Below are 12,876 nucleotides of genomic sequence, written 5' to 3'. Positions count from 1 at the left end.
TTATTTGAGAGAGAGAGAGAGAGAGAATGAGAGAGAGAACACAAGAGGGGGGAGGGTCAGAGGGAGAAGCAGACTCCCTGGTGAGCAGGGAGCCCGATGTGGGGCTTGATCCCGGGACTCCAGGATCATGACCTGGGCCGAAGGCAGTCGCTTAACCAACTGAGCCACCCAGGCGCCTCTGATTCATTCACTTTCATTTTGTATTTTAAAGGCATTAGAAATGATCAAGATCATGTTTTTTGTATTTACCTCTGTATTTACCGTTTCTAGGGCACTTCACTTTGTGTAGATTCATGTTTCTATCTCATATCATTTTTTTTCCATTTGAATATTTCTTTTTAATTTATCAATTTTTATTTAAATTCAATTAAGGTAATATAGTATTGGTTTCAGAGGTAGAGGTCAGTAATTGATCAGTCTTATATAATACCCAGTGCTCATTACATCTCGTGCCCTCTGTAGTCCATCACCCAGTTACCCCATCCCGTCACCCCGTTCCCCTCCAGTAACCCTCAGTTTGTTTCCTATGATTAAGAGTCTCTTATGGTTTGTCTCCCTCTCTGATTTCATCTTGTTTTATTTTTCCCTCCCTTCCCCTATGATCTCTGTTTTGCTTCTTAAATTCCACATATGAGTGAGATCATACGATAATTGTCTTTATCTGGATGCCTTTTATTTCTTTGCCTAATAGCCCTGGCTAGAACCTATACCATTGGAGCCCTGTCTCATCTGGCTCCCTGCTCAGTATAGGCAGTCTGCTTCTCTCTCTCTCTTTCAAATAAATAAATGAAATGTTAAAAATAATGTGAATTGAGAAATTGATGATCATAGAATCACTTCTTGCTTTATTACTGTTGAAATCTGTTGTGTAATATCCATGTTTTAGAGAATTCCTCAACGTTAAGATAGCAGGGATATGGGAAACCAGCAATCTCAGAGTGACCTTTTAAGCAGTGCAATTAAGTACTTTAAGGATTAAAAAATATATATTTCAAAAGAAATGAAGGGTTAAATGCTTCTTTCATATGTTTTTAGTGTTTGATGAAGCACCATGTTGCTTTAAGTACTTTGAAAGGATATTGTTTTTATTTTAATTAATCGCATCATGTAGTATTTACACAAGAATATTATTCCAATAAAGTCAGCAGCAATTCCTGAAATGTGTCAGATTCTTAGTTTTAGTTTTGTTTAGATTTAGTTTAGTTGAGATTTGTTAGTGGGGGTGATTTATTTCTAAATTCCACTCAAAATAGAAAAAATGTTCCACTATTTCTTTTAAAAAATGTACCTGCTAATGTTGAGGTACTATACTTTGAATAGTAGCAGAGACTAAATATTTTTTTAATTGAACTAGATTCTGATCTTTACCTTGTCACAAATTATCTTTGTGGACCCAAAGAAGTCAGTTAATTTCTTTGGACTTTCTCAGTTTCTGCCCTTTGCAAAATGGATTATATAATCTCCCAGATCATATAGCTATATATTGTAAGTTGGTAAATAGGTTAGCTTTTATACGTTGCCCAAAGGACATTTCCTATCAAAAGCATTTATTAACTTGTTTAAAAACATTTATTTCAGTTATGCTAACATTTCCATTATAATTAGTTTTCATTAAATTAAACAAAGCGTATTAAATCAGTGCTTACAAATTTTTTAAGTTTATATAGGAGGCAGAAATTTAGAAAAATGATATATTAAAGCTTTTTAAATGTTTCATTTGGAATCAGATAGGTAAAGGCAGTCTTATCCTGTTTTACATTTTATTTTTTTATAGTATTGAGGCAGAATTCACAAGTTGAATCCAACACGTCTTTGTTGGAAAAGACATTCCATTTAGCTTTAAGTGGTTGCAGTTAAATTAAAGAAAAAAATCCTTGTCTGTGATTACTTAGAAGTATGGTTTAAAAGATAAAATACGAGCTCTCTGGTAAAGGTAAATATGTAGGCAAATAAAGAATCCTGTAATATTGTGATGTTATTGCATAAATCACTTTTAATTCTGGTATGGAATTTAAAAGACAAAAGCATAGAACATCTAAATCTATATACGCAATATAAAAAGATGTAATTTTTGATATAAGTAACATAAACAGAGATGTAAATGAGTAAAGGTTTTGTATGTGTTTGAACTTAAGTTATTGGCTTAAAATAGAGTATTAAAACTTTAAGATGTTTTATGTAATTCCCATGGATACTACAAAGAAAATAACCTATAGAACTTTATACAAAACAAAAGGAGAAAGGGATATAAGTACGAAAAATCATTGGCATGTAAAAGATAGTCAATTAACAAATTACAGTGAACAAAATGACAGTAGTCTTTAAATGTAAATGGATTAAACTTCCCACTTAAAAGAAATAGATTGGCTAAATGGATTTAATAAAACAGAATCCAACGTATTTTGTCTACAGGAGAGGCACTGTAGATCAAAGGACATATATAGGCTGAATATGAAAGGATGGAAAAAGATAGTTCATGCAAATGGTAACCAAAAGGGTGCAGGGGTGGCCATACCTATATCCGGAAAAATAGACTTTAAGTCAAAAACTGTTAGAAGAGTCAAAGAGGGAAATTATAACGATAGAAGTGTCAATTCACCAGGAAGATCTAACAATTAAAAATACATACAGCTGGGGCGCCTGGGTGGCTCAGTCATTAAGCGTCTGCCTTCGGCTCAGGTCATGATCCCAGGGTCCTGGGATCAAGCCCTGCAACGGGCTCCCTGCTCTGCGGGAAGCCTCCTTCTCCCTCTCCTACTCCCCCTGCTTGTGTTCCCTCTCTAGCTGTGTCTCTCTCTGTCAAATAAATAAATAAAATCTTAAAAAAAAACAATACATACAGCTAACTTCTGGGCTCCAAAGTATATGAAGCAAACACTGACAGAGTTGAAAGGAGAAGTATATAGTAACTCAATAATGGTAGGCTATTTCAAAACCATTTCAGTAATGGATATAAGAACCAGAGAGAAGATCCCTAAGGAAACAGGGACCATGAACAGCAATGTAGACCAATTGGACCTAATAGATACATACAGAACACCCCACTAAACAATGATAGACAATACATTCTTATCAAGCTCATATGGAGCATTCTTCAGGATAGACAACATGTTAGCCCACATAATTAACAAATTTAAGAAAACTGAAATCACACCAAATATCTTTTCTTACCACAAGAGAATGAAATCAATAGCAGAAGAAATCTGGAACATACACAAATTTGTGGAAATGAAACAACAAACTCTTATACAACTAGTGGGTCAAAGAAATCACCAGGAAATTTCTTGGGGCAAGTGAAAACAAAACAACATCAAAGCTTATGGGATTTAGTGAAAACAATACTAAGAGGAATGTTTATAGTGGCAAACACCTACTTAAAAAAAAGAAAGATCTGAAATCCACTAACCTAATTTTTCCCTTCAAGGAACTAGAAAAAGAAGAGCAAACTAAACCCAGCTTTGTAAGTGATAAAGATTTAGAGCAGAAAATAAATGAAATAGAGACTAGAACAATAGAACACTCACAAGTTCTTAGCCAGATTATGAAAAAAGAGAAGACTCATTAACTAAAAGAAATGAAAGAGGAGGCATTACTACTAATGCCATGAATATAAAAAGAATTATGAGACTACTATGAACAATTTTATGTCAGCAAATTGAATAACCTAGAAGAAATGGATATTCCCAGAAACACAGAATCTACCAAGACTGAAGAAATAAAAACAAATCTGAGCAGACTACAGCTACTAAGGAAATTGAATCAGTAATCAAAAACCTCGGAATAAGAAAAAGCTGAGTACTACATATGGCTTCCCTAGAGAATTCAAACATTAAAGAATTAACACCACTCCTCATTCTTTCAAAAAGTGAAGAGGAGGGAACACTTCCAAGCTCATTTTAGGAGACCAGCATTACCTTGATACCACAGCCAAAGGCACTACAAGGAAAGAAAACTACAGACCAATATCCCTGATTAATACCCATGCAGAAATCCTCAAAACAATACTAGCAAATCAAATTCAAGAGCTCACAAAAGGATCATACTCTCTGACCAACAGGGATTTAGTCCTGGAATGGAGGGATGGTTCAACATATGAAAGTCAATCATTGTAATATACATGTTAACAGAGTAAAGGACAGAAACCACACAATCATCTCAGTTGATGCAGAAAAACGGATGAAATTCAACATTCTTTCATAATAAAAACACTCAACAAATTACAAGTAAAGGAAACTACTTCAAAATAATAAGGCTATATATGAAAAGCCCACAGCTGACATTAGATGCAGTAGTGAAAGACAAAGCTTTTCCTTTAAGATCAGGAACAAGGCCAAGGATTCCCATTGTCAGCATTTCTGTAGGACATAGTACCAGCTGTCTTATCCAGAGCAGGTAGTCAAGAATAGTAAAGAAAAGGCATCCTAATTGGAAGGGATGAAGTAAAATTTTATCTGTTCACAGATGATGTGATCTTACATGTAGAAAAACTCTAAATATTTCACAAAATGTTAGAACTGATAAAATCAGCAAGCTTGCAGACAGATTTGTCTTCCAACTTAAAATCTTTTGCATGTCAAAACTTTTGTGTATCAAGGAATTGAGTGAATAGGCAATTTATGAAATGGGAGAAAATACTACAAACCATATATTTGATAAAGGGTTTATATCTGGAATATATAATGAACTCCTACAACTCTACAAGAAAAATATGCAAATAATCCAATTAAAAAGTGGTCAAAGGACTGGGATAGACTTTCTCCAAAGAAGATAATCAGATTGCGAACAAACATGAAAATATGTTCGGCATCACTAATCATCAGAGAAATGCAAATCAGAAACACAGTAGATATCACCTCATATACCATTAGGATGGCTATTTTAAAAAATGAAACAAAATAACAAGTGTTGGCTAGGGTATGGTGGTTCTTTAAGACATCAAAAATAGAATTATCATGCGATTGAGCATTTTCACTTATGTGTATAAATGGAAAAGAATTAAAAGCAGGATCTGAAAGAGATATTTTCATACTCAAGTTTATTATAACATTATTCATGATAGCCAAGACAGCCTCATTGTCCATGGACAAATGAATAGATAAAATGTGGTATATTATGTACAATGGAATACTATTCAGCTTTAAAAAGAAGGAAATTCTGACATGCTGCAACATGGTGAGTCTTGAGGACATTATGTTAAATGAAATAAGCAAATAAAAAATATGCTAGGATTCCAATTATATGAATTATAAAAAAAATAGTCACACTCATAGAATCAGAAAGAATGGTGGTTGCCAGGGGATGGGGAGAGGTAGAAATGAGATGTTGTTCAATAAATACTGAATTTCAGTTTTGCATGGTGTACAAGTTCTAGAGATCTGTTGTACAGCAATATGCATATAGTTAATACTACTGTACTGTGAACTTATAAATGTTTAAAATGGCAAATTTTATGTAACATGTTAAGCACAATTAAAAAAATCCAGAAAGAAAAAAATACAGTGAAAAAAATGATAAAGTACCTGCTGTAGGGTACTAAGTTTTACATTTTTTTAATGTAAGGTTTTAATACCAAGTTGAGTTCATTTCTGTTATTCTTTAAAGTGAACACAGTGCACTTTAGAAGTAATTTAAACAAACAGGGCTCTTTTTATTTGATATTGTTAGGAAAATGATCAAAGGTGTGTACCTTAAATTTTTATATCTGGTGATTTGTATCTAGATTTTCTTTTTGTGGTATACTCTCTTAACTGTTCTACTTTTTATTTTTAGGGTACATTTAAATTCAAAGCAGAAAGTGATCTGTTTCTTGCTGAGCATCACAAACTTTTATTGTATGATGGCAAACTCTCTAGTGCCATTGCATTCACTTACAATCCACGTGCTACAGATGCCCAGCTCTGCCTTGAATCATCCCCTAAGGACAATCCTTCAATTTTTGTCCATTCACCACATGCACTTATGCTCCAGGTACTCGCTATCTATAACCTTTTTTTTTTTTAAGCTATAATCTTTTAAGAATATTTTTCATGGTGAATTTTGATGCGTTACTGAGGTGTATTAGGTATTTTCTATTAAATACACGCAATGTAACATGTTGTTCTTATTATGCTTTATTTTAATTATTTTGGAAAAGAAATCATTAGAGTCTTTACTGTGAATTCTATTTTATAAGGATGTGAAGGCAGTTTTAACACATTCCATTCAAAGTGCTATGCATTCAATTGGAGGAGTACAAGTGCTGTTTCCACTTTTTGCACAGTTGGATTATAGACAATATTTATCTGATGAGGTTGACTTGACTATATGGTGAGTGCCTTTATTCTTTTCTTTAATTTGATGTGAGAGTTACTTTCATTACTGTTGAGCTACACAGTATTTTTTTCTGCCTTTTAAATTTATTGTAAGATTAAAAGAGAATATAATTTAAAGACATTTGTGAACTTATAAATGTTACTACAAGTTCCTATCAATAATGGTAGTATTAATCTAAATTCTTTATCAATAGGAAATATGGAAGTGTAAAATACATAATAAACTTGTTTTTGAGTAAATTTGGAAATAATAATGATTTAAAAAAATGAATACATTTTTGTCATTCTAATTTAAAAAGATAAGTTATTTTAGATTATTACATGGCAATGATTTATTATGGGGATTTAGCTTTTCATTTTTAATTATTGTATATAACTAAAAACTAAAATTTTTGATGATGTTATTTATATTATAGGTGATTTGGTATTTTTTTTTTACAATTAGATTGTACATTGGGCACATTTGTGTCTCCTCTCTTACAGTATAGATTCTGAAAAAGGCAGAGACATAAGAGGACACAATATAAAACATTGGAGAGTTGTCTAAATGAATTTTTCATGGCTGTATTCTAGTGAGACTAGTAATTATGTTTAATGTATTATTTGAGTAAATGAGTTTTCCATTCTTCCTTTTTAGAATTCTCTTTTCTGCTTTTATACATAAGTTGAAATCTATCAATGTATGTATTTAATGATGTAATAATTCTTTTGGAATTATTTTTAGGCAACAAAATGACTTTTTAAACTTTTTTTTGTATTTTTAAGTAATCTCTTCACCCACCTTGGGGCTCAAACTCAAAACCCCAAGATCAAGAGTCACACACTCCACTGGCTGAGCCAGCCAGGCACCCCATCTTTTTCTTTTCCTAAGGAATGAGCTATCAAATCAAGTACTTACGACATTTAAAAAAATTAAAATTATCTTTGACATATTGCTACTTTGTAAATTTTTTTGTGTGTCCTGGTTTGAAACCTTTGTAACAGCTGTTGTTTTTTCTTGGTTATCCCTTTTTTTTTTTTTTTTTAAAACTTTTCAAAATCTTTATTGGAATTGCTGACATTTTAAAAGCACTTTCGTGGAGGAGGTTGGCTGCCAGTTAGCCTCTCTTTCTTTGTGGAGGTATCTCAGAGCCTTGAGAAGGAGCTAACAGCTGACCTTATTCCATTCCATTTTCAGTATCTCTAGAAGTTGTGAGGATGGGAACATGACTGTAGCCCCTATTCAGTTTTAAAAGTCTTCTCAATTGACTCCTGAGTTATGGTTTTCCTGTTGGGATAAGGCACAAAATTCTTAAATTAGTGTTTGAGGACTTAAGTTTAGTACAGTTTTACTTTCTTATTTTCCCCTTCATGATCTCCGTTCAAACCAGGCCAGTCTGGGCCCTAACACATTCTGAGTGTTTCTACCCTGGTATGTTTGCTCTGTGTATCTTTCCCCTCTGTTTGGCCTCTAACTCTCTGAAATTGAATATACTTGCTAATCTAAATTATATATATTCTTTAAGGACTTCATATACTTATGTTAGCTGTTTTATTGTTTTTGGACATTGCTAATTTTTCTCTAGTTCATACATGTTTCCAAGTAATTCACTTACTAGTAGGTTGGTGATAAAGTATATGGAATAAACAATTAAGTCCTAATCTTACATTCAAATTCTAGTCCCGAAATAATGTTGGAGGCAATTTTATTAAAACTTCAATTTCCTTGAAATAGAGAACTTTTTTTTTTTTTAGATTTTATTTATCTATTTGAGAGAGAGAGAGAGAGCACAAGAAGCAGACTCCCTGCTAAGCAGGGAGCCCGATGCGGGACTTGATTCTAGGACTCCAGGATCATGACCTGAGCCAAGGGTAGTCCTTTAACCAACTGAACCACTCAGGCGTTTTTTTTTTTTTTTTTTTTTTAAGATAAAAGAAAGGCTGTATCTAACAACCCCCCCACCTTAAAAAAAAAGTATTTTTTTTGGACTGTTGCCTGTTTTCTTATTCTAGTTCAACTTTGCTGGCTTTTATCATGGAGTTGTTGAAGAACTCAATTGCTATGCAGGAGCAGATGCTTGCCTGCAAGGGCTTCTTGGTAATAGGATACAGTCTTGAAAAGGTAAAGTATGAAATGCTTTACATTTTTTGTTCTTAATTTTCAGGCCATGGATTTGATCTCCCAAGTGGTTAAGAAATTCTTTCTGCAAGTATGTCTCCTTGGTTACATAAAATTACCAAAATTAAAATAACCTTTTGTTGTTTTACCTTGCCTCTGTTGCTTTATTGGAGAAATGTAGCATTGAGTCTCATGGCATCTTTAACTTTGAGCATAGTTTGTCGGCCAACTTTTTTCTGGTATTGATAGCCTTTAATTTACTTACGTTGCCTTGTATTGGTAGTGACCTTTTTTTTTTTTTAATTTTTTTAATGGGAAGGGAGGGAGTGGGGGTGGAGAAGAAGAGAGAAAGAGAGAATTTTAAGCAGTCTCCACACCCAGTGCAGAGCCGGACACAGGGCTTGATCTCACAACCCTGAGATCATGACATGCATGGAAATAGTCAGTTGCTTAACTGACTGAGCCATCCAGTGGCCCTGGTAGTGACCTTTGATCTACTTTTTTTTTTTTTTTGCAGTCTTCCAAATCCCATGTCAGCAGAGCAGTACTTGAACTTTGTCTTGCATTTTCAAAATATCTGAGTAATCTGCAGAATGGGATGCCCCTACTCAAACAGTTGTGTGATCACATTCTTCTTAACCCAGCTATATGGATTCATACCCCAGCCAAGGTAATATATATAAATATATATATATATAGAGAGAGAGATTTTGTTTTTCTATTCTCACCAAGTTTTTGTAGTTGAGAAGAGTGATAATTATGAGGATTTTCTTTTATCCTTTCACATGCTATCATGTAAAATTTCAGTGGATTGTGTTTTTTGATAAGCATACTTTTTTCTTTTTAGGTATATTTGCAAATCAGTGTATCTTTTCTTTCTTTTTTTATAGAACAGTATGCTTTTTTTAAAATTTTAATTCCAGTATGGTTAAAGTACAGTGTTATATTAGTTTCAGGTATACAATATAGTGATTCAACAATTCTGTACATTACCCAGTGCTTATGACAAGTGCACTCCTTAATCCCCATCACCTATTTCACACATCCCCTAACCCACCTCCCCTCTGGTAACCATCAGTTTGTTCTCTAGTTAAGATCTGTTGCTTGGTTTCTCTCTCTCTCTCTTTTTTCCCTTTTCTTGTGTTTTCTTTCTTAAATTCCATAGGAGTGAAATCCTATGGTATTTGTCTTTCTCTGACATATTTCAGTTAGCATTATACTCTCTAGCTCCATCCATGTCGTTGCAAATGGCAAGATTTCATTCTTTTTTATGGCTGAATAATATTCCATTATATAGATACACCACATCTTCTTTATTCATTCATCTGTCAGTGGACACTTAGGCTGCTTCCATAATTTAAGTCTTGTAAAATAATGCTTATATAAACATAGATAGGGTACATATATCCCTTTGAATTAGTGTTTTTGTATTTTTTGGGTAAATATTTGTAGATTACTGGATTGTAGGATTCTATTTTTAAGTTTTTGAGGAACCTCTGTAGTGTTTTCCACAGTGGCTGCAGTAGTTTGCATTCCCTCTAACAGTGCAAGAGTGTTCTTTTTTCTCCACATCCTTGCCAACACTTGCTTCTTGTGTTGTTGATTTTAGCCATTTTGACAGGTGTGAGGTGATAACTCACTGAGTTTTGATTTGCAATTCCCTGATGTTGAGTGATGTTGAGCATCTTTTCATGTGTCTTTTGGCCATCTGAATGTCTTCTTTGGAGAAACGTCTTTTTTTAATTTTAATTGGATTGCTTTTTTGGGGGGGATATTGTGTAAGTTCTTTATGTATTTTGGATACTAACCCTTTATCAGATAGGTCATTTGCAGATATCTTTTCCCATTCAGTAGGTTGCCTTTAGTTTGTTGATTGTTTCCTTTGCTGTGCATAAGCTTTTTATTTTGATGTAATCCCAGTAGTTTAGTTTTGCTTTTGTTTCCCTTGCCTCGGGAGACATATCTAGAAAAATGTTGCTATGGCTGATGTCAGAGAAATTATTGCCTGTGCTCTCTTCTAGGATTTTTATGATCTCAGGCCTTACATTTAGTTCTTTAATCCATTTTGAGTTTATTTTTGTGTATGGTGTAGGAAAGTGGTCCAGTTTCATTCTTTTGCATGCTGCTGTCCAGTATTCCCAGCACCATTTGTTGAAGAGACTGTGTTTTTCCCATTGGATATTCTTTCCAAGCCATGTCAGTATTTTTAAAAAACAGAGCTATAGTCTTTCTTTTCTATTAAATCAAAATTTTATTTGAGAGAGACTTTGATTTACTAAGTATAAATAAAAGTTGGACAGTTCCAATATAAATATGTTTCCTATCAATTCTACCTCTATTCTGTTGCCAGTATGCATACATATCACTGTGTACACATGTATGTATACATATACATGAGTTTAATTGTGCAGGAACAGTTGAAATGTCACCTGGTTTTAAGGCTTGCATGATATACTGGTCTCAATCATTTTAATTCACATGAATTTAAATTATTAAATACAGTTATATTTGTACATGACTTGTTTAGTACTGTAACGATAAACCAATTACTTCTAAGTGAATATAAGTGAATTTGTGATAAAGTATATAAATAAAACCTTTGTTAAGTCCTAATGTATTAAATTGCCCTAAGAATATTAATTATGGTAGTGTTCAGGAGAACTTGAAACAGAAATTTTTATTAAATTGCATAATTGTATCTGCCTTATCTGCAGTTTTTGTTAGAAGTTGTATTATTTCATACCTATTAATTTCTTCTTTCCCCTTCTCCCTTTTGATCCATGTAGAATGTTTATCATTGTTTAGGTTGGAATGACACATACTTATTTTAGTTGTCAGAAAAAAATGCGGACTTTCTTTGCTTTTCTAGAGTCATAGTATCTTATTTTCAGTTGGTCTTTTCAAATGTTAAAGAGAAAAACAGCTGCTGACTCTGATTGCCATTTGGAAATAATCAAAGGAGGCAGCTGGAGGTTGTACCTTTTTATCTCTGGGTTCAAATATGACCTCTTTTTCTTCTATGACCCTCAGTCTTAATTCTTTTCAAGGATTGTTTCAAGTTACTTTTTAAACCTTTTACTAGACACTTTTTTTTCTCTTACTAAGCAGCATATTTGTAAGGCTTTGGATTTCTTTTGATGTGGTCTAAAAGCCTCTTATTAGATACTTAGTTGTAGAGGAATATTTTAAAAATTCATTATATCATTTTCTTAGGCTCCCGGTATTACTACACTCTATTTCTTACCTTTTCCTTGTTAATAATTTTCTTTAATTTTGTTTTTAGAATTTATAATTGATACGTTATGGTTAAACTTTCCTTGTTTTAAAAACGCTGTTTTGTGTGTCCATTAAGGGGTTATATCTACTTTAATTGTATTATAAAGGTAGTCCTAAGGTGGTTTGTTTTCTGAAGTTTGTTTGATCTGAGTGTTATACAATTACAGGGAGGGAGGAAATTTTTAAGAAAAGAAATACAACATGATGCATACAAAATGAGGTTTAGGGTTTTGCAGGGAACCTGTATAGATAGCATAAAGTTTAAGCTTCATTAGCTTCATGGTAATTCCACCTGTGGTTACCAAAGTTGAAGATATGTATGAATCAACCTTTGCTTTTGGAAAAGGGTGTTTACTGTGCTGTGTAATATCTATTCATTTTCTCAGAGACTGTCTTTTTAATGACCTAAAAGGAGAGGCGAAATTTCTTGTATAAAATAGTCCTCAATTTGTTGAGTAACTAACTGCTTTATGATGGGCACTGTGGATGCTGTGGTGAACAAGACAGATCTAATTCTTGCCCTTATAGAATGTCCAGTGGGAAAGATGGATATTAACACATACAGTTTGTATGGTTTTGGATTATATAATGAGTAAATGAGGAAGTGTTTATTCATTGTTAGCATATGAATAATCTTGAGGTCACCATTCTCACTCATCTCAGTATGTTGATATTAAAGCCTTTTCGTTTTTCTTTTACTACAGTATCATTCTCAATAGACTGACCCAGAGCAGAGGTTCTCAATCTTGGCTGTCAATAGAACCTGTTGGGAGAGGTTTTTTTTTTTTTTTAAATAGGAAACAGAATTCCACACCCTCTACTCCACATTGTGTTTTATTTGGTTTGGGGTAGGGCCCAGGCATCAGCATTTTTAAAACATGTTTTTCCAGTATTCTAATGCACAATCAGGATTGTGGACCATTTCACAAGATCTTGGGAAACCTGTTGTTGTGTGATCTACCATTTTCCCTGTTTGAATTTCTACTTTTGTTCTACCTATCTTACTACTAATCTGCAAAGCCTACTTTAATACTTGTTTTATTAGTCAGGCTTTTTTGAGTATTTTAGCTTATCCTATAATAATTTCTCTGATCTCCAAATTGATAGATTCTAATAAGTCTTTGCTACTCATTTTGCAATTAATTACATATTTTGCAATTAGCTACATGGAATTAATTACATACATAGTTA

The 12,876-nt window shown here is 33.2% G+C and overlaps 1 protein-coding gene across 4 annotated transcripts in view; it reads left to right on the top strand.

The window, feature by feature from the left end:
* The window catches only part of LRBA (LPS responsive beige-like anchor protein), a 742,782-nt gene that overhangs the window by 123,849 nt on the left and 606,057 nt on the right, over window positions 1-12,876 (top strand). For 3 of the 4 annotated variants that reach the window (XM_025874296.2, XM_073892351.1, XM_025874295.2), the window contains exons 10-13: window positions 5,770-5,967; window positions 6,173-6,306; window positions 8,304-8,412; window positions 8,927-9,079. In XM_025874296.2, the coding sequence (XP_025730081.1) occupies window positions 5,770-5,967; window positions 6,173-6,306; window positions 8,304-8,412; window positions 8,927-9,079 (594 nt within the window). The remainder of the gene's footprint in view (window positions 1-5,769; window positions 5,968-6,172; window positions 6,307-8,303; window positions 8,413-8,926; window positions 9,080-12,876) is intronic. The other variant, XM_073892352.1, reaches the window with a different exon arrangement.

This window comes from Callorhinus ursinus, unplaced genomic scaffold (genome assembly GCF_003265705.2).
Source record: "Callorhinus ursinus isolate GAN/ISIS: 27379988/994484 unplaced genomic scaffold, GSC_fseal_2.0 scaffold4, whole genome shotgun sequence".
Taxonomy (NCBI): domain Eukaryota; kingdom Metazoa; phylum Chordata; class Mammalia; order Carnivora; family Otariidae; genus Callorhinus; species Callorhinus ursinus.
The sequence above is the reverse complement of the archived record's forward strand: the minus strand, read 5'-3'. Positions and strand labels throughout refer to the sequence as shown.